Below are 20848 nucleotides of genomic sequence, written 5' to 3' on the forward strand. Positions count from 1 at the left end.
GATTGGGAAAAAAGGCGGTGGTGTCACTTTGCATGTCAAGAAATATATAACCTTCTTCTTTGGCTCATGAGGAAGAAGGTAGCAGATTGGAGTGCATTTGGGTAAAAGGTATAGTAGCAAAACAGTAGTGGGGATTTACTATAGCTCATGAAGACAGGAAGAAGAGGTGAATGAAGCACTCTTCAACGATATGACAAAATTATTCAAAAGCCATGGGATGGTCCTGATGGGAGACCTCCATTTTCCTGTTTTCTTCCAGACGAGTAATACAAACTGTTGGGCATGTCCCTGACTTGTGTGGAGGACATCTTTCTGTTAGAGAAGGTTGAAGGTACAACCAGGTGGGGGGGCAGCCGTGGGGCTGGGCTGGGCTGGCAGGGGATTAGGGGCAGTAGGGACAGCAGCCTCGATCCAGGAGGGTGGAGGGGGGGCAGCAGCCCAATCCAAGCCAGTAGTGAGGGGGGCAGGCAGAGTGTCACACTAACACGTAGACTGGAGTGACTCCACTTTAGTGTAACATGAGCTGGGTAATGCAGATCGCAGATAAACCTAGCCTGGAGTGGCATCACTTATAGACGCCTACACGGTGCTTAAAACTAGTTTCATGTGTTAATGTGCAGAGAATCGCAGGGTTAAGACCTCCCTGAGTGGCCTAAAATGTATGTGTAACCAAGCCCTAGGAGTAGCTGGGATAAGTTCGTTAAGGGGATAGCCTGGGAGCTCTGCTCTCTGTCCCCGGCTGCAGAGCAGGACAGAGGATGTTCGGTATTTCCCATGCTTCTGGACATTGCTGGTTGCCGCATGGAGCTGGGAAGGATTTTTTCCCCCTTCTTGCTGCTATCGGTGTCAGGGGTTTCTCGGTCATCTTCAGCAGCATTGGGCATTGGATGCAGCCAAGGCTGAGGGTTGTGACTGGGCTGAGCCAGTGGTCCTACTGGGACTGAAACCCAGAGGGTCCTGGCTAGAGGGTCTTACTCAGGCTCAGACTGATCACTGCATTTAGGGTCGGGAAGGGATTTTACCCCATGGTCAAATTGGTGTGGACTCTTGGGGCTTTTACCTTCCTACCTCGGCCTTGGATCTTTCGAGTGTATTTTAAAAACCGCAAGGCAGCAGAGCATGGGCCACTGTTGTCCCACTGATTTACTTGAGGCAGGTTAGGGTGCTGCTATGCCTTGCATTTGTGTGTCAGGGTTGACTGCGTAGGATGCTACAAGGCTCGACTATGGACTCATATGGGGATGGTTGGACGGGACTGATGGGGGATGGACCACACGTGACCTCCGGAGGTCCCTTCCACTCCTTGGCAGCTTCATCTAGTTTGCACGGTGAGGAGCATCTTGCCTAGCAGCGATGAAGCCGTGGGAAGCCCATTGTCGGTGTAGTCTATGTCCTACGCTGACTTGCAGGTCCAAGCGTTGACTCTAATTTGAGTATCACAAGATTGCTCCCTGCAGCAGCAGGGGCTTTGCGTCTGACAGGGCCCTGGATTCCCACCGCCAGTGGCTGGAGGTCAGGTGCTATTGTAGGAGCTTTTCCTTGCCTGGGGCAGTTGTTCCTTGTTATGGCAAATCCAGGAACGGGGCAGTAGGGCTGCAACCACGCCTCACTTTGTCTCTGCTGCTAGTGCACAGCGAGCTCCGCGCTCGCTGCCCGAACAGGGTGGCTTCTGCTGGGGCTCCACATGAGCAGCGAGCTCGGAGCGCTCCAGCTGATCACGACAGGTCTGGCTGCTGCACCTGCCTTCACATGGCGGCTGCTGCTGCTGCTCTTCACCCTTCCCCTCCCTCCCTGAGTGCAGCAGTCGGAGAAGGGAGGGGGAAAGTAAATGGCAGCAGCACTCACCCGCAGCTCTGGAGCCCCATGAAAGTAGGGTAACCTGCTGCGATGCACCCGACGTGCAGCTACCCTCGAAAGCCATCCGGCGCAGAGCTCAGCAGCCGCCTTCTGATGGGGCGGTCACCAGGAACGTACAGCTCCAGTCCTCTAGTCTCATCACTGGCTCCCGGGAGCTTTCTGGGAGCAATCCAAGGTGCTGGTTTTGACCCGTAAAGTTCGGCACAGCCCAGGCCCTACGTATCTTTGGGACTTCTCGCTTAGATGCCACTGCAATCCCGAAACTCAGCCAAGAGCAGCCTCTTGCAAGCGCCATCGGTGCGCCAAGTTCACTTGCTGAAAACGTGGGGGGTCATTCTCAGCAGTCACTTCCCAGGTCTGAAACTCCCTCCCTCCCTCCTGAGGCCAGCGGAGCCCGAGCCTGGACATCCTTCAGAAGGAGGAGGTCATGGCAGGCAGGGGCAACGTGGAGGAAGATGTGGAGTATGAGTGGGAGCAGCGATCCTGACCATCAGTTATATGATCCCATGGGAAGAGGGTTCGGGGTTTCTTCTTCCCGGTCTCACCTGAGACTGCAGCAGGTTCTCTAAAAACTGGACCAGGCTTCTGTGATTCACATTCCTGTCAGTCGAAATGAGACACTAGCGGTGGTCGCTCTGTAGGCCTGCACCGCCAAGCAGCCACGTGAAGCCAGCACAGCGCGTCATGTGTTCAGCGACCTCTCGGAGCCCAGAAATGTGACCAAAGGTCACTTTGTCCAGTGCCCGAGGTCCAGATAATCAGCACGGCATAACATGACCCTCTGTTCAACAGCCGCCTTCAGCTGGCCTTTAAAAACAGCTCTCCCCGTCCTTCCTCCACAGCCACATGGAAGAATACAAAATTGCAAACACAGAAGAAGACTGACTAACGATATCCAATTAGTCTCTGAAGTGCCCATTCAGTGTAAGCACTCGTGTCCCATGGCAGCAAGCCCATCAGTTCTGCCGTAGAGCTTCAGTCGTCGAGCTAAGCCGTATCAACCTCCTGCGACTGTTGCCTGTCTGAGACCTTATCAGGCAAGTGGGGTTCCTGAGGGGTCTGTCCTGGGTCTGGTATCATTTAATATCTTCATTAATGATTTGGATAATGGCACTGAGTGCACACTTAGCAAATCTGTGGATGATACCAACTTAGGGGGGGTTGCAGATACTCCGAAGGGCAGGGCTAGGATCCAGACTGACCTGGGTGGACTAGAGAAATAGTCTACAATCAATCTGATGAGAGTCAGTGAGGACAGATACAAAGTCCTGGATTTGGGATGAAATGATTGCATGCACAAAGGCTGAAGTACTGCAGGGAAGAACGCGGGAGTTACAGTAGACCATAAGCTGTGTGAGAGCCTACAACCTGCTCTTGCTGCAAAAAAGCCAACTGTATATTGAGTTGTATTAACAGAAGTATCTTTTGCAAATCGAGGGAAATGATCCTTCTGTTGTATTCGACACTTTGGAGGCCTCACCTGGAGTCCTGTGCCCAGCTTTAGGCCCCACACTTCAACAGAGATGTGGACAGTTTGCAAAGAGTCCATCAGTGTGACAATTACTGGAGGCGTGGGAAGCAAGATTTGTAAGGAAAGGCTGAAAGAACTAGGGTAATTTAATCTGGAGAAGGGAAGTCTTCAAATGCCTGAAGGGCCATTACAGAGAGGATGAAGATGGGCTTTTCTTGCTGGCCGTCAGGGACAGGACTGGGAGCTGTCCTGCAGGGACAAGCTGTGGCAGGCGAAATTTAGGCTGGAGATAAGGAGGAAGTTCCCGGCTGAAGGTCAAGTACTGGAACAGGTTTCCAGTACTGCCTGGAGAAGTGGTGGGATCTCCTCCCATGGGAATGTTCAAGAGCAGATCGGACAGACGCGTGATTGGGATGATTTAGTCTGGGATGATCCCATCTTGAGCAGAGGGCTGGGCTAGATGGGACCTTGTGAAGTGGCTTCCAGCCCTGTGACCCTAAGATGTCTGACTCACTGCCCTCTAGTCTCCCTTTCTGAAATGTCAAGTAGGTATCACCTCTTTATTTTCACTTATGATTCCACTGCTGTGCTTTAATCACTTCCATGGAGCCGTGGCACCTCTCAAGACTCCAGATAATACTGAGTTTTCTTTATTTGTCTCTCTGTATATCTGGAGTTCCCCAGTGAGACCAATTTTGAACAGTGCACGCATTATTACTCCCAGTTTTCTGTTGACCATCTGTACTTCACTGCACTATTTTGTCATTTAACGGTGCTAAATATAGAGCAGTTTGCAGCCTTTTTTGTTTTTCTGACACCATTTTCCACTAACCTGTTGAAACAGAGATGATGGGGATCAGCTGTAATATATCTAATGCATATTTCATTGCTACTTAAACTCATGCCTATTCATTATGAGACATTAATGTGTCAGGTGTACAATCTCCAGGAAAAAATGAAGGTGGCATTCATGGTTACGGGGACCTCCTCCAGTCCCAAACCCAAACCACTGGTCAAACTTAACAGAAAAACACAAGCCTCCCAGCTATAACTAAACCTCTAGCCTTCCATCTATCTATCCAAAATCCTTCTTAGTGACGGACCTTAACCCTTTGCCAGCCCTCAGCCCTTTGCTTGCCACCTCTCGGCATAGCATGCTCGCGGTCCACCTCTCAGCCACAGGCAGTTTGCCACAGAGCTCTTCCCTCTTCAGTCTCCAGGGCCAGGCTGCCTGCCCTGGCTCTGGCTCTGGCTCTGGCTCTGGCTCTGGCTTAGATCGCCCCCACGCCCTGCCCCTTTCCAGCCAGGTGAGTCCACAGTGTTGGTTGCAGGTGCCCTCTAATTAGGCTCATCAACTGGGCTCCATGCTGCAGCCGTGCCCTGTCTCTCCTGCAGGGCTCACCCTAGGCTCTTTCTCCTTTGAAGTGACAGAGGGTGCATCTACACGTGCACTTTAATGCGCATTAGCCTATTTTAATGCTCACTGAATCGTCACCAAAAAAAATGCTCTTTAGCTAATGCGCATTAAAATAAGCTAATGCACCTTTTACCTCACAATGAGGTAAAAGCCTGAATGTACCTCACAATGGAGGGCACCTATACATGAGCTCAGAGGCTGCTCGGATGCGCTGCAATTCCAGCGTGTTGGAGCAGACTCAATTAATTGACTCTGCCGGAGCATAGTAATTACCGTGCTCCAGCAACCTACTTCACCTCCTGTATCAACAGCCGCATGCTTTAAAATAGTGGTAGGGGCGCTTGAACTAAACCTCATTGAACACACTTTAGTTCAAGCACCCCACCGCCATGTTCAAGTGTGGGGATGCTGATACATGAGACACTGCAGAAGTTTAATTAAAGTGGCTCTCAGATCCACTCTCATTAAAGCACTACTCCCCCATCCCCAGAGCATGTGTAAAGGTGCCCAGAGATACTAAACTTAATGTGCATTACCTACAGCACATTAATGAATGTGTAGATGCACCCGGAGAGTGCCAGGCTCTCTGTTAGCTTCTCAGCAGTTGCTAATAGCCAGGGAGCCACAGAGAGATGTGCTTCATGAATCTGGTCTAGCTGTTCTGATACCCATGCATGACAGGATAACTGGGTTCAGCTGGCTTTACAAGACCTCCCTAAAGGTACAGTTCCCAGCATGTGATGATATGCTTTAAAGGCAAATTTATCTTGATGTGACTATGTAATGCTAGTAGTCCAGGATATGCATTCATTCCTATATGATTTTTGTGCAAAGCATATGTTGTTGGTTTTGACCTATAGTCCCATAAGTGATTTGTGCCCTACCTCACTAAGAAACCACCTCTCCGCCTCTACCAGACAACAGGGGGTTGGTTTGGAGTCCCTAAGTATGAAAGAGAAGGGTTGATAGCGAGTGCTAAACCAGCCCAGATTTGGTGATTTCCAGGTCCTACTGTAAGGTTTATCTGCTTAAAGGTCCTGTTTACTAGGGCTGTACAAGGGGTTAAGTTATGTCTGTGAATATAGAAAAAAAGACTGGGTTTATTTGAGCTTTCATTTTTTTTGTTGCGGGGTGTGGGACAACTGCTGGCCTTACTCTACTTTGACTATATTGTGGTTTTTAGAAGAGGTACCTAGCACCTAAGAGGAGCTTTGCTATACCAGTATGTATAGTGAAGAAGGCAAGGTGCAAGGTTCATGGTAAGAAATCAGATTAGAGACGGTAGCAGAAGTTGAGCAGAGCTGTGCTGTACTGTGTGTGTGACCCAAGTAATTAACTGCTATTTGGGGGTTGGGCAGCGTTCCCACGAGGAGGAGGAACTGATAATACAAATGAAGTGTTTCTCTGGTGCAGACAAGGAATGTTTGTTCCATGAACGCAGGAACTAACACCAGGCAGTTTCCTTACCCACCGCTCCCAAACCTGCATTTCTAGCCAGCACTCTGCCCAAAATTCTTTCTTGGCTTCCCTACAGCCCCTTCTTAAATAGTCAACCACAGGAAGCCTTTTTGGGGCCCGTGGCTCTTCTTCCACTCCGGCTTTGCTATGCTGGTCTGTGGTTGGGTAGTGGTATCTAGTTTCAATTCCCATGTAACAAATGAGGGTGTAATCGCTTCCCATTTAACCTAACAGAAAGGTGGCTGCTTTCCATCAATTTCACAAAGCTACAATTGTCTATTCAGCAAAACCGTGCTTGCTGGCAGCCACCAAACCTCTGTGAACAGCATGACTTATGTGTCTGTAGGATGCAGCAGGCATACTTGCACGTGTTTGTTCAGTAGCATGTCTCTGTCACTGGCACCTGGATACAAGATGTTGTCCTGTACATTAAACAGAAAAGGTCCTGGATTTAAGTTCTTTAACTCCATGCATCGGCGACGTGTAGGGGGTGCACGTGCACCCCCTGAGCATGGCAGTGCACCCCCTGTGAAAAGGCACTGATGACACTGTGGATGGCACCTGCGGGCAGCCGCCACTCACGCTTCCCCCACAGCTGGCGGTCTGAAGGAGCTCGCCACGCCCCGCAGCCTCCAGGGGCACGCGGCGTTCATGACTCCATGCTAATATATCGTATACCATTGTGACAATATTTTGTTCCAATTTAAAGTCACTGGCACTGGACACTTTATGGAGAAAGGTTCACATTTGTTTGGATGTGAACATGAGTTTGTGAGGTGCTTATGTGTGCAGTAGTTCATTTTTTTGTTTTATGCATAAATACCATGCATGAGCAGATGTAAGTTTGTTGTTGTATAAGGGTGATATTGTGGTATATGCATGGACGTGCCTGTAGACTTAGAGTTGCAAGTTGTTGAGTGTGTATGGGCGTGTTTACATGTGCACAATTAATGTGCATTAGCCTGCTTTAAGGCACATTAAGGGCACGTGTCTACACATGTGTGACTTTATGCACCTTAAAAATAGTGATTTAAGGCTATTTGAGCCTAAATTTGTTAGCTGAATAAAACAGGTATCATATTTATGTGCAAATAGCTAAATTGCATTAGCGCATGTGTAGACGCATTAATGCACATTAACTCGGTGTGTGTCCGTTGACTTTAGACCTAAGTCGGTCCACACACCCACGTTAATGCGCATTAGCACGTGCATATGTAGATGTGCACCTAAATCACCTTAATGCACATTAGACTAACGCACTTTAAGTGTAGGTGCATGTAAAAGCATGTGTAGACATGCTGTATATGTATGTACTTGAATGTGCACATGTAGGTTTGCAAGTCTGCTTAGGCATTGGCTTGTATTTATGGGCTTGTCCTGAAGTATGTATCATCATCATGGCTGAGAGATTTTATTACAGCCTGATTTGGACTTTTATTTCTCAGCTTTGTGAAAGGACTGCATTTGCCCAAAATGTTCTGGAGAGGAATTGTTTAAGGAAGTGAGTTGTTTTTAGAGATATGGACTGTGAGAGATGCTTGGAAGACTGTCCGCAGTCACGCTGTGCTATTGATTTGCACTGTGCCCACTACATGGAATTACTGTTCCTTATCCTTGTCTCCGAAGCTGTGCACACTTCCAGCTCTGCCTAGCACTTGCATGTCCAGTCTCCACCTAGCTGCAAGGGTCCCTCTTGGACCCTCCACCTCCAAAACCAAGTCTCCTGGTTACTGCACGGTAGGTTTGCAGGCTGGGGGGCCTGGGCATTGCTGTGCTCAACTGTTGAGCTCCTTTCCACTGAGTAGAATTCAGAGTCAGTCCCAAGTGAGGCTGCCAGGCTCCCTGCACAATGCACAGCGGGGGCGGGCATTTGAGTTTCACAGAAACCAGCACTGGGCCAGACACAGTCTTGCCATCCAGCAAGAAATGCTGAGGAGAGGAAGGGGGAGGCCGACATCCCAGCCTACGAAGAGCCTTGGGTACCTACCTCTGGGTGGGAGGGAGAAGCCTCCCTTCACTTGGGATTCGAGACGCTGAACCCTGTCCAGGACTGTGGCATGTCAGCCCTGTCAGTCCTTGCTTTCAGAAAACTGAGGAGATGCCTTCAGATCCCAAATCCCAGTGCTTACAGCACTTTCAAAAATGTGCTAAAACTAGGTTCAGACCTCTCCTGTGCCTGCTTAGGCACTTGAACGAGGTGCTGCGCCCTCGGAGGACACTGCTCTAATCACCGGTGTAGTGACTTCTGACACAGGGCCTCTCCGTCCCGCATGTTGAAGTTTACCCACTTGGCATAATCACTTCAGTGTTCACTGGACTGGAGTTGGAAAGCATCTGTAGTCTGGGAGATGCTGGTTCTCTTTTGCAATGAAGAGCAAATATGAAGTGGTGCATCTTCCACAAGAGAGCGCAAGTGGCCCACTGTCAAGTATCTGATAGCCTAGTGATTGGGGCTGTTTCCTGGGAGAGGGGGACCTTGATCCAACCCTTGCTTCAAATCAAACAGAGGAGAGATTTGAACCAGGTGAGTGTTTCAGTCAGCAAGCTATTGCGTACAAGTAAGCTTCCCCTTTGCTGTGTGTGGGGCTAAGTATGCTCAGAAAATGTCTGTTAGCTCAGACTTCCTGGTAGGATAGCCAAGTGAGCATGTCGGAGCAGACTCAATTAACCGAGTCTGCTGGAGCATAGTAATTACTGTGCTCCAGCATCCTCCTATATCTTGTATCAGCATCCCTATGCTTAAAAATGGCAGCAGGGGCACTTGAACTAAAGCTCATTGAACAAGATTTCGTTCAAGAGCCCCTGCTGCCATTTTTAAGCATGGGGATGCTGATACATGAGACACTGCAGCTCTCCGAGCTGCTCTCATTAAAGCGCTACCCCCCACGCACACACCTGTGTAGAGCATGTGTAGAAGTGCCCTAAAGCGTCACGTAAAAAACGGTGCAATTATGATAATGCACAGTAAAATAGGCCATTGCACATTAAGCATCACGTTACAAACATGTGCTTTTGGTACTGTACATTAGGTCAGTCTAATGCACATTTTTTTAGTACCAAACATTGGAGGCACAAAATTTAATGTGCATTAGGAAAAGCACATTAATGCACATGTAGACTTGCCCACGAAGCTGCTCAGTGTTGTCAAGACTTTGGTAGTTCTGGGCATGCCTACCAGGAGGAATGCATGTGCCTGTGGGATTAAACCCATAGACACTTAGGTGTCTATGGACATCAGATGTCTGGAGGGTTAGGCAGCAGCTGAGGTTGGGGTGAATGGCTGCAGTGCCCAAATGTGGGATTAAGACTTAACACTTCAATTGATCTTGAGAATCTAGCCCCACAAGTCCAGCTGCACAGGAGGCAGAGAGGGAGCTTAAACCCACAAGTTCACAGCCTCTCTGAGTATCTTAGCTTTTCCTCTCCATACATCTTCTTAAGACAGGGGCAGGCAATTATTTTGGGCGGAGGGCCGCTTACTGAGTTTTAGCAAGCTGTTGAAGGCAGCCCAGGGCAGATAAATATTAATTTTCTAAATTTTTTAGGGGCCCGCAGGCCAGATAGAATGACCTGGTGGGCCGCATCTGGCCCCCAGGCCGCATTTTGCCCACCCCTGTCTTAAGAGCTCGGGGCTAAAAGCAAGTTGTGTTTGTCGCAGGAGTAGCTGGAAACTATTTCTTGTTAGTACAGGTCCAAGCATTGCTTGCCATGAACTGCATGGCAGTTGGATTTCGGGGTGGGGATGCCACCTGTGACGGAAAGGAGGAAGCACTGCAGTCGGAAGGGCTTGCTTCAGAATGGGCACCTGTTTTAAGATACTCAGAAATGTGCATTGTGAGTATAAACCCTGGCATAGACAGATTAATGGGAAAGGCTGGTTGAGATGATCAGAGGTACATGATGCGGGCAGTTTGTCTTGGGCTTCTGCCCTTGGCCGCATGGCTAGAACAGCCCTCGTGTACGGTGTGAAGAATGACGGATACGTCGTTTTCTTTCTTCATGCATTCCTGACGACCTCACTGGGAGGCTGGTCACCGATCCGTCCCCAGCAGGACTAACTGTCAACTCTAAAACACTGCGCAGCTTCAGTCAGCCATTACTTAAAATGAAGAGAGACCCACTGGAGAAGCTTTCTCTAATTACTGTAGTGGTCCTTTCTGGATGTAATAGCTATGCATGTTCCCCAGTAGGACACATCACACTTGCTTCTGGCCCTGGAAGGTGTGCTCTGTCCTGGAGGAGGGTAGTGGATTGGCAGAGGGAATGTGTGTCATTAAAAGCTAAGTAATCGTGTGATCTCTCTTTGGTGAGAAATACAGGGCAGGGGTAGGGTACTTAAGACCAGGGTTCAAGACCCTGCTCTCTCTGGACAGGAGCAGGTCACCAGTTTCCCTGGGCCTCGGCTCCCTGTCTGCGTAATGGAGAGGACAGTGTTCCCTTTCTCAGCAGATGTCATGAAGATAGATAAACATAGCAGAATTTGGGAGGTGCTTGGGCACTACCCAAGTAGGCTGGTTTAAGTGTCCCGGATAGATTTTTGTCCTCTCCCAATCCTCTGGTATCCATGTGGAGTGGCTCTCCTTTGTTCCCATGTGTCTGCCCTTGCAGGGAAGGAACCATGTCTTCTGGTGTGCATAGTTAATGCATTTGGTCGCAACTGTATTATTAATAATGACATTATAAAATATTATTAGTCATGGTTTTTGTCTGAGGCCTGTGCCATTGAATTTGTAAGCAAGGCACTTTGCCACATGAATGCAGGGAGGGAGAAGTGCACCTGTAGTGTGCGCACCCCACACAAGGTGCATGAGATGAGACTGAAACTCTGGCAGCCCTGGTTTGGGGTGACCTGCATAACTGAGGCTCACCACTCACGAGTATTGCACCCATCCCAAATCATCGCTAATGAGGTGAGCCAGGCTCCACTGCCCCGTGCCTCCCAGATACCTGCAGTACATTCGTACTCTTGACGTAGATATTCATAGCTCACATGTCTTTAGTGTATATGCGTGTGCACGCATGTACATAGATGCCGCAGCCTGGCTGAGCACATGTAGGCACCACAGGAATAAAATGCATGAACTTCTGCTTGAGAAACCCAGACGCTTCTCAGTGAGCTGAGACAGCTTCCCTGCTAACTCAGTTGGCAGAGAGGATTTGAACAATACTAATTCAAACCCTTTTATGTTTCATGGTTTCTCGTCTGTCGTAAAGACAGTTCCACAGCCTGCATATCTAAATGAATGCTTCCCGCTGAGAAGGTGTCAGTTCAGTGGAAATGAAGAGACTGTTCCTAATCTCTAGGAAACTCTTTTTCAGACTTTGGATATGTTTCCCCATGTCCTGGACAATTGCAGATGGTTACGAACAAAGCCCTGTGCTTTCCACGTGACTGAAAAATTGGATTTAAAACTCAGTCCTGATAGGTCACAAGCCTATTGATGCCAAACGTGCATTGAGCCAAGCTTCACATTAAAACATTCAGCAAGCGTCACAAGGTGTAAATAACTCGCATGAGTTTTGTCATGCTTATTGCCCACGTGCTGATGGAGACACGGTGCCCAGGTAAGAAAGGGTATGATCCAGGCACTGGCCGAGACCTTCTCAGACAGGAGGGAACTACATCGCTGGTTCTGCCCAGCTCCGTGCCAGAGTCTCAAGGGGTTGTAGAGCTCTTCCCAGGCACTTGGAGAACAGCACCTTCCTGCCATACTTGGTTTCATTTATTTCCGTCAGTATTTAGCGCTCTCTAATTTTTGCTGCTGGAAGTAATATATATTTGTTTCTATGGAAACAGCTCCATCATTGTCATTGCCTGAGCCCGAACACGTCCCGGAAGCGTTGTAAAACCTTTGTATTTGGGCAGGCCTTCAGCAGGCAGAGAGAAGTTGGGGGCAGTGTCTGGGGAGTTTGCCCTATCACACATTATTGCCTTGCAATGTTTGACTCTGCCTTTGCCGTGTATCTGCTGTTTCTTGTAAGCTGCTCTGAGCCTCTTCTAGGGAGGGAGGTGCATAAATCAGTTAAAAAAATAAACGTGTGTCATGCTTATGGTGTCCAAAAGGGCAGTATAAAGTCACAGGTTTCAGACCAGTCCAAGGGGTTTAGACATCCATATGCCATTAATTCCATTAGGCGATCCCAAACTCCCTGGGCTGTTTTGCACCTCTCCGCCGCCAGGTGTGTAACAGTTCGTCATTGCTTTTTGTGGCTGGGAAGCTGAGTGTTTTGTGGTGTGTATTTGTATATCATTGTCAACAGAAGAGTAGATTTATTACGTGATGGTTTAGAGCAGGGCCGTTGAACTCTCCTGGAAAAAGAGGCCGTGGTGCATCCACACACAAGTCCCAGCAGAGAAAGCTAGACTCGGTGCAGGAGAACAGGCGGCCCTGCCCTCGCTCACGCACCAGTCCGTAGCAATATAGAGGATGGGCACAAAAGCCATTGTCACCAGCCAGGGCCACACAACGTGAAGGGCAGCACATTGAACTGACATCCTTGTATCCACAACACACAGCAGGTGTCAGTGTGGACGTGGTGCACAGGCGCCACAGCCCCAGAGCCCAGGTGGGAGCCGAGGTGCCGTGCAGCAGTCAGAGGAGGAGTCCCAGTCTCTGTCGGGATAAACTCGACCGGCCGCAATACTCGTTGCATGCGGCAGAGAGCAGCAGCACCCAGATGCAGCACCGTGGCCATGACATTGTGTCTGTGGGGTGTGCATGTCTGTATGTAGCGCTCCACCCGTGTGCTTGGATTGGGGAGGGGGTTTCTGCTGCAGTGTCAGTGTGTGTGAACTCGGCCTGGCTTGTGCAGACGGCTGTAGCTGAACCGGCTCGCTCCCTGTTCTGTTTCCTGTGAGGGTGTAGCCTGCATGCTGATGCCTGGGCGATGGGCTCCCTCCCGTGTGCAGCGCTCGGTGCTTTGGCTCTTTGTTCCTCTGCTGCTGGCTCTGGGCGCGCCGGGATGAATGGCCGCGCACGTGTAGGTGTGGGCTTGGGGGCCGGCGCATCCCCGACCCTCTCTCTTTGCCTTTCTCTTTTTGGCGTGGTGTGTGAAACTCCTTCCCCGTGCTGCTGGAAGGGGCTGAGGTCTCTGATTAATTCCACTCTGATGTCAGACATGCGGCTCTGCTGGGAGGGATTTACAGAGCTGCATTTAAGCTCTCGTTCGCTGAGAGAATCTCTCTGTCTCTTCCCCCCGTCCCTCTTTCCCCCCTCCCCATCTCTCTTCCAATGTGTAGACATTTTCTTGTTGCAAGGGTCGCTAGCTCTCAGGGTCTGCGTTCGATTCTCTCTCCTCACCACTGGATGCTTTTTTCAGTCTTCTCATCTAGCTGCCATTGAGGGCAGAGAGAGCAGCTTTGTTAAAATAGGACAATGAAATGCATCCCCCCCCCCCTAATGACAGACCGTTACTTAGCAACAGGGGGGGATTTTAAGGAAGATCAGAGCGGCAGCATGAGGATATAAACTCTGCTATTCTCTCTCCCAGGAAACTTACCAAAGAGCCACCGTCCCTTTTGTCAGGCTCCGTATTTTTGCGTGCAGGAGGCAACGGGAAAGTCTCAGAGAGAATCCTCCCTGATGGACGGACGGCTGCCCCTCCCTGCAACTCCGCTCGAGCGCCTCGCTCTTCACTTCCATGCTAAGGGCATCATGTAAAGGGAAGCCCAATGTGGGATCAGTAAGCTCCCTGCATACAGATGCAGGTGACTGAGAGGGGGCTCGGTGGGCAGACGGGGGATCCAGGCAGCCAGGGCTGACCCCCACCTACACAGGGAGGGAAAAGGAGCTTCGCCTTTTTGTTCTGACAGTGGGCAAGGGAGAGAGAGCGAGAGCGAGCGAGAGAGATTGTGCCCAACTCCTTGCTGAGACGAGATGGTCGATCAGAAGAGGTCTCCTTGTGAAAGGCACAAAGGCCACCTGCGCCTGGCAGCATGGTGCTGAAATCTAACCCTAGCATCATTCTCTTGTGCTCTTTTCTGCCCAGTGACTACATCATTGAGGAGAAGACGGCCGTGCTGCAGAAGAGGGAGCATGAGGGATTCGGGTTTGTGTTGCGAGGGGCCAAAGGTAAGGGCTGCTTCTTTCACTTGGTCCTGGGGCTGGGAGGGGAGGCTCCCTGGCTTTGCCGCTCGCTAGTGCCCGGGGCCCTGCTCTTGCTGGCTGTGCTGGCATTGCACGCAGCCAGCCCCGGGGCCCTTGTGCAGCAGGGACTCTTCTGGGGCTCTCTCCTTCCTTGTCTCATGCCCAGACCCTGGAGGGGTTCAGCCTGTCCACGCACGTCGTGCATAAGCCGCATCCCGCTGTAACATGCGTCCATTGCACGCTGAACGGTGTCTTCTGGTACAGTCGTGGGCTCGTAGCCTCGCGCTCCGAGGAGTTTGCACCTTCCTCCATGGTGGGTGTGCGGCATGCATGCCTTGTGCTCTCAGTGTGTGAGGTGTGCGCTGGGAGCCCCTCATGGCAGGGCCTGTGCCCTCCCCGGGCTTATGGGCAGTCCTGTGCTTCTTGCCTTCTGACTGTAAGCGCGGAGGTCCTTGGCTGTTCGGGGAAGCGATCCCAGTGTAAGGAGCATGGCCAGGCTGCACCTCGGCTTGCCCCTGCCTCTCTGCCCCTACCCTGGGGGTGCCCCTGCCGCGTCAGAGGGGCATTTCTATTCTCCATGCACTCAGTCCCAGGGACTCGTGCTGTCGGTGCACCTGGACCATGTCAGGGGTATCGTGGCTCAGGTAACCAGGAGGTGATCTCATGTTGGCTACGGGGAGTCCCTCGGGGACTGAGAATGCGCTCGCGTTCGTGTCGGACGGTCAGCTCCAGCCCTTGTGCCGGGGGCATTTGGAAGGGAGGAGCCGCGGGGCGGGGGGACCTGTTCTGCAATACAGGGCGAAGACTGCCACAAAGCCAGTGGCAGTGTCCCGAGGGCTCGAGCCAGTAAAGGAGCCGCGCGGCCACAGTCCCTGTGATGTCTGAATGCCCTCCCTCCGCACGAGAGCCAGGACACAATGGGGAAGGCTTGAATAAGTGGCTGCCAGCTTCAGTGAAGAGCTGCTCGCTGTCTAGACCTTGCTGTGGGTGGAGACCCTCTGATTTGGGCTTGAATCCTGGCAGTGATTTCCTACTAGCATTCATTAATCATCTTTGCTCTGCATAGATCACAAAAGGGCTTTGTGTGTAGGTGGGCGTGTTTGTGTTTCTCTCAGAATATGGTTGTGTGTGTGTGTGCATGCACGCGCGGGTGCATACATGACATGCATATGTGCATTTTACTCGCCTCATTAGTCTGTAAATTGGCTAGTGAAACTTCTCAGCATTCAGAAAGGCATGTCCCTTTCTTGCCAGTTCGGGTTTCTCAGCAGGGAGTTAGTCCCATACTGAATGGCTTTTGTCTGATTTTTCAGCTTTTTCGCTGTGCTCGCTCCTCCCGCGTGCATGCTCGGTGCGCTCCACTCTGCCGATTCAGCGAGAGAGAGGACCCTGGGCAGACTCAGCCACAGGAATAGGGTGTGGGGCTGTGCTGTTCATAAGGACTTGTGAGCTTATGAACCAAGTTCGCAGCAAGACTCTGGGGACCCTGATGTGGCTGCAGGGGCCACAGAGGAGGGAAGGGTTCAGGGGCCTGGAGGGGACTGTGGCTCCTGAGGGACCCTCTTGTGGAGGTGGCTGTGGCTCTCTTGAGACCCCCTTGCTCTCCAGCCAGCTGCCTGGGGGTGTCACATGCTCATGGAAAGGAGCCCTTCAATCTTTCATTAAGACTGCCTCTATTTCTCAGACCGCTCAGTTTCACTTGTGTCCCTCGCCTAGAGCCCAAAGATTTGAGTTAGGCCAAAGGATGACACTTCTCAGGAGGCCAAACCGCCACGTGCCGCAGGCAGGGAGCAGAGGAGGCCAAGGTGGCACCGGTGCCCAGGGGTGGCTAGGTGAGGGATGCCCAGATGCTCCTAGCCAGTGAACGATGCCCCTTGCCGCGGAGGAAAACAGAAATCATCTCCGTGCCTGGGGGAGGACTCCTGCCTGGCCCCACATCTGGGGATCAGTCCGACCCTGAGCACGTGAGCAGCGAGCGTTGTCCATACTACTTCCGAGCACTCGTGCGTCTCCTTCCACCTCTGCTTCCCAATGTGGCCATCGTCTGCTGTCGCAGCAAGGCTGGTCCCCAGCCAGAACATGTCTGGTCAGTTGTGCGCTGACTCCAAAGGCGACTAGCTAAACCCCGAAGGCCAACACTTGATTATAATCGCAGGTGTAATGCAGAGCCACATGCGTTGAAGACAGGGCAGGCTGTTGTCTCCCCTGGCCTGGGCAGGGAGGAGATTCGCAGACAGCCTGGCCCAAAAGGGCTGCCTCACCCGCCCAGCCCAGCCCAGCACGTGCAGGCTGCAGCCCCCCTCTCCTCTCTTTACCCGAGCGTGCAAAGCCATTAAACCTTACGTTTTGCTCTGCAACTTCCCCAAATGAATCCAGCCTCCTTCCCTGCTTCCAAAATCCATGCCAATGCCCTGCTGATATCCAGCGTAGACTAGTGCCACCTCTCCCTTTCTGCCCAACTCATCACAGCTCAACCCACTTCATGGGGATTTATCAAACTTGATCAGGTTGCCGCTGTTGCCACTCTCCAAACCGTGGTGCATCCAACATAAAGGTTTGTCCCGGGCTGAGCTCCACATACAGGCTCCAGCAAACCCAGCGATTTAAGCTGTTGGTCATGATGGTAATAGCTCTTCATGGTCTGGTATCTCACTGCGGTGTGTCCTGCTGGGGCAGACAGGCCCAGACAGTCCTGCCTCAAGAAGCTTATCCTTTGAATAAGGAGTGGGTATTTATAGGCATAATCAGGGCATTGCCATGAACATGGAGGTTAGCCCAGATGACCCTTGTGGTCTCTCCTAGGCCTCTGATTCAGTGAATTAAGATCTAGAAGAATTAGCGTGACTACAAGCCCAGTGCCTTGGGAGCGAGCCCACCCTGGGCTGGCTGGCCTGGGAGAAAACCCCAGACCGGGCAGGCTTTCCAGGATCATTCGCAGGGTTTTATAATGTCCTCTGAAGCAGCTGGTCCTGATTCTGGGCCCTGTCAGGAATTGGGTCCCAGGCTGATCTGCCCCAGGGATTTTTCCTGTCCGCCTGGGCCAACCCCTGGGCCCAACATCTCTCTCCCCTCCAACGCCAGGCTTGCACACCCAGTGACACGCTACACTCCTGCCCCAGCTGCTGGAAACAGCATTGGAAAAATGAATAATACATGGGCAGAGAGAGGGAAAGGGCCAGGACCCAGTCTGATGTCTCCACTGCAGAACTGAGTAATCAGCGAGGGGAAGGGTGGAGCAATGGTTAGGACATTAGCCTGGGCCTCTAGAGACCGTGAGCCTGCACCCTGCTCCATCACAGGCTTCCAACCTGACCGTAAGCAAGTCGCTGAGGGCCGGCTCCAGGTAGGTGCTTAGGATTCCTGTAGGTTTCAGGGCGAGAGCTAGCCCACTCTGAAGGGTATTGCTGAGCACCCTGGTGCTGGGCAGGTGGCACCTAGAGCTAGCCGGTAGGCTCAGGTGTGCGCCCAGACTCCCGGTCACCTCCGGAGCTTAGGAACCAGGGCGCCTGACGGACCAGTGCCTTTGGCAGGAGGCATGGAGCATGCCTCCACTCATCTACAGCTAGGTGTTTAGGATACTTCCTGCGTTCGATCCCTCTTCAGGCTCAGGAGGGCCTGTAGCTCAGGTCTCCCTCTCCCTGGGTGAGTGCTGCTGCACACAAGGTGTGCACGCTGCCTCTTTTCCTGTGGCCTCAGGGCAGAGCGATGGTGGCTGCTGCACTTTGCACGGTCTCCAAGTGTTTGGCGTGTCCGGCATGCTCTGCGGATCCCGAATGGATCGGGCCGGCCTGGCTCCTGTCCAGATCACAGTGAAATGGGTTGCTTCTAAGCATATCCCGGAGCCTGCGTCTAGTTGCCTAAAGATCGTTCCAGGACAAAAGAGGTGCCCGCTGGGTTCAGGCTCCTAAGTGGTTTTGTGGCTGCTCGGGCCAGGTTGCTCTCCATTGACTTTCTGTACTTAGATGCCTGAACTCTGTCTGAAGTCTGCTGAGGCACCTAGTCCACCCATCTAGATCCGGCCCTTAGTCTTTTTGAGGTGAAAGCATCTCCCATCCTCACAGGGGTTTTGTGAGGATAAATCCGGGGAGGGTTGTGAGGTGCTCAGAGGCAACGGTGTTGGGGATAGAAAAGGTCCTTAAAAAGACAGAACTTTTTTACGACTGTCGTTTCCTATCCCACCCAACCTCTGTCTTCTCCGCGGAGGAGGCACAGGGCAGTGGTTCGCCGCCTTTCTGAACTCCAGTCCTGCTCCATGACTTTTGTAAATTGAGTGGCACCCAATTTCAGGAACTCATTTTTATACTACTGTGCTTACCTCCTGGCAGAGGGGCTGGGCAGGGAGGTGGGGAATTGGCCAGGCAGGAATAAGGCTGAGCCTGCACTTATCTGCTTAGCGTCTTTGCTCTCACCTCCTCACACCTCATAGCAGCCTTTAGGGGAAGTGGCAGCACCCCAGGGTGCCACAGCGCCTGGTTGAGAGTCACTGGTGCTTGGTGGTTACCCCCTTCCAGGCCAGGGAGAGCATAGCCACAGCGGGGAAGCAGACGGGACGTGCAGAATGCCTCCATAATGGGCCTGGGAGACACCGGCTTCATCGGGCTGGCTGTCAGACCCAGCCCAGGGTCTCCCTTGTGACCACGACTCTGGGGCGGTGGCGATGAGCGTCTCAAACCTGCAGCTCGTGGTATCAGCAACCAGATGGTTTTCAGTGAGTCCACCCTGTCCCAGATTGAACTCGGAGAGGACACCTGGCCTCGCCTGTAGTTTGTAAGCTTGTTTTGCTAGTGCCTCTGGTGTGGCCCTGTGCTAGAGCCATGGGCAGGAGAGCTTGTGGCTATTCGTGTTCATCCGCCTGAGCTCCTGGGGTGTGACTGCTGGATCGAAGGACCTCAGATCAGAGCTGCGTGTAAATTAACCCCTGGTGCTCCCCGAGGTTCCTCTCCAAGTTAATCACTACTCTGGTTTGGCATTGGGAGCATGGAGACAGATTGCTCTGGTCTCACCAGGACAAAGGTCTCCGTGCCTTTGCTCAGATCGCAGGTCTCCTGGCAAGCCTGAGGCACCCAAAGGCAATGTCACGTTGGCTCACATTCAGCTTGGCCCTTCTCAATAGCACGGTGCCCTGAGGATGTGACCGTGGTGCTTTTGTCATTGGCACATCACCGCTTCTGCACTGAATCCAGGCTCTCGGGGAAGGGAGGGTGGTCTCTTGCTGAGACGGAGAGGCTCAGGTGATATCCAGGCTCTGCTAAGTGAGGGAACTGCTGCTCAGGCTTGTGTGTTAGTCACATCTCTTCCATGTGGGCTCTGCGCGTTCTCCGTGCTTGTTTCACCGCGCGGCTGGCGTGGAAAGGAGACACAAAGGAGAGACAGAAGAGCAAGCAGCTGCAGACGCTGCCGGGAGTGCAGTGTACTCGGCCTTGCCCACTGTCCTTGTGTCTTCCCTCTCATTTGTGTGGGATCCCTTCCAGTCCTAAACTTCTGTGAATCTGTGTTTGCTTTCATGTGCCCCTTTGGCCGCTCTCGTGTGTGGTTAGTGTGTCAGTCATCCGTTCTTTGGACACAAGCAAAAGTCACGAGGGGGAAGACGGGGAAAGGAGCCTGTGCATCGGTGGGTATAGGTTTGCAGGAAGCTGGACATCCACCTCCTCCCCTGCTGTTAAGGGAGGCTCGTGGGTGACCTGTGCCCACTGCGGAGAGCTGCTTGCCAGGGTGGGTCTGTGCTGAGCTCACGCACTAGCCATGTGTCTGGTCTTATCTGGCCAGCCAAGACCAATGCCAGGGTGCCACAGCACGGCTGGCTGAAGCGTCCGTGCCTCACGTAGACAGCAATGCATCTGGGTGGGTATCGGGATCTTCCGTCTCCAGGGGAGGTGGAGCCTGTGACGGAGGATCTTACTCTTGGGGCAGACCTTTCCTGCTCACAAAGCCTGGCGAAGGGAGCTGCAGAGCAGGACGGTCGCAGTCACTCCCAAAGGTCTGCAGGAGGGCATCTGGGCTCGCAAGCCTTTGCCCTGTTGCACAGGGTCGCCCTGTCTGCAGCACGGATCCTTTCCTTGCTACTTCACTCCAGGCTTAGTGTTGAAGCCTCTTCTGTGGGAGCTGGACGTTGGGGCCGCAGGGTCTCAGCAGCGGGGACAGTGCTGCTGAAGGTGGAGCTCACCGTTGCTGCTTGGCTCCCAAGACGAGCTGACTCTCTCAGGGTTTATTCTCCCAGCTCTTCTGGGGGCGATTAAATCTAAGGTCTTTGACAAAGCCAGCACAAGTTCATGACTGTTAAGACCATGAAGAAATCACTGTGATCCTCAGGTCTGAGGTCTGGCATCCCCCAGGCTGTAGCACTAGCACTGTCATTCCAGCAGTGGATCAGGATGTTGGAAAAGCGGGGCGGGAAGGACCTCACAAGGCCAAGTCTAGCCCCTGCTCAAGGCAGGATCATCCCAGCCATGTGTCTGTCCAGCCTGCTCTTGAAAACTTCCAGGGATGGAGACTCCAATTTATCCAGGCGGCCTGTTCCAGCACGTGATCACCCCCAGTGTCCAGAAGTTCCTCCACAAA

At 52.1% G+C, this 20848-nt stretch overlaps 1 protein-coding gene across 1 annotated transcript in view; it reads left to right on the forward strand.

The window, feature by feature from the left end:
* SHANK3 (SH3 and multiple ankyrin repeat domains 3) overlaps window positions 1–20848 on the forward strand; it is a 513573-nt gene that overhangs the window by 366631 nt on the left and 126094 nt on the right. Inside the window, exon 18 of the mRNA XM_025216389.1 lies at window positions 14193–14275. Within this exon, the coding sequence (XP_025072174.1) occupies window positions 14193–14275 (83 nt within the window). The remainder of the gene's footprint in view (window positions 1–14192; window positions 14276–20848) is intronic.

Source organism: Alligator sinensis, unplaced genomic scaffold, assembly GCF_000455745.1.
Source record: "Alligator sinensis unplaced genomic scaffold, ASM45574v1 scaffold961_1, whole genome shotgun sequence".
In the NCBI taxonomy this organism is placed as follows: domain Eukaryota; kingdom Metazoa; phylum Chordata; order Crocodylia; family Alligatoridae; genus Alligator; species Alligator sinensis.